General features: G+C 47.1%; 1 protein-coding gene across 1 annotated transcript in view; it reads left to right on the forward strand.

Moving 5' to 3' along the window:
* The window catches only part of MCM2 (minichromosome maintenance complex component 2), a 16,220-nt gene extending 15,486 nt beyond the window's left edge, over positions 1 to 734 (forward strand). The window contains exon 16 of the mRNA XM_018553952.1: positions 624 to 734. Coding sequence (XP_018409454.1) covers positions 624 to 734 — 111 coding nt within the window. The remainder of the gene's footprint in view (positions 1 to 623) is intronic.
* The last annotated feature ends 270 nt before the right edge of the window (positions 735 to 1,004 follow it).

The raw sequence follows: 1,004 nt of genomic DNA on the forward strand, positions 1-1,004 counted from the left end.
AGCCAATCAGTGACGAGAAGCATGGGGACGGCTTCCCTGCTAATCAGGAAGCTACGTGGCCAGTCTTTACACGCCGCCTGGCTTTCTTTAATGGGCCTTTCGGTATCCGGGGAGTACCGGGAAAAAAAAGTATATCGATACTCTATACCAGTATCGGTGCATCCCTAATAAAGGGGTGGAAAATCAAGGTTTTAACGCTCAGCCTTTCAGTTTTTGCTTTATGCCACTCTGGGAAACTCCCGCACTTGAGACAGGGTGGGGTTGGTTTGGGTCATAGCAATGAAAAAAATAAAGTTCTAAAATCTTTGCAACGTGATCAAAAAAAAATTGCCTGAAAGTCGAAACCTTTGCAGTTTTCACAATTTCCAAATGACGCGTGAAATACACAAATCTGATCAAAGCAGTGATTTTTGAGCATGATACCGGCATGGAAAGGTTACGGCTGAACTGGAAGCGAGTTGTTCCGCTGAGCCGGCGCATCAGTCAAACGATGGCCCCTATTACAACGTTACCTGACCTGCAAAGCCTCGCGGTTAATGGTGCATCACTACTGCTAACTGCCAGTGAGCGTTCTTTTTTTTTCTTTATATGCCGCTATTAAATTCTCGTGTCCTTGTTTTCAGGCCCGGCAGATCAACATCCACAACCTTTCGGCGTTTTATGACAGCGAGTTGTTCAAGATGAACAGATTCATGCACGACGTGAAGAAGAAACTCATTGTACAGCAGTTCTGAGCCCGTGTGACCTATGGAAAAAGAATAAGGGACGCGTGGACAATCCGCTTCTTTATCCGTTCCGTCACTGCGGACTGATGTCTCCTCACCGATCGGCTGCTTATCCAGCTAAGGAACTGAAAGCAAAATGTGGGCTGCACAGCTGGCATTGGTCGGTGGACTATTGTGTGCTGATTACAAGATTGGAGTGCCCAAAGCTCTTATGCCATATATGCATGGCAGTTTGGAGAGCCGTGCACCCACCATGCCTTGCACCCACAATGCCGTGCT

Source organism: Nanorana parkeri, unplaced genomic scaffold, assembly GCF_000935625.1.
Source record: "Nanorana parkeri isolate BGI_ZX_2015 unplaced genomic scaffold, ASM93562v1 scaffold135, whole genome shotgun sequence".
NCBI classification, from domain to species: domain Eukaryota; kingdom Metazoa; phylum Chordata; class Amphibia; order Anura; family Dicroglossidae; genus Nanorana; species Nanorana parkeri.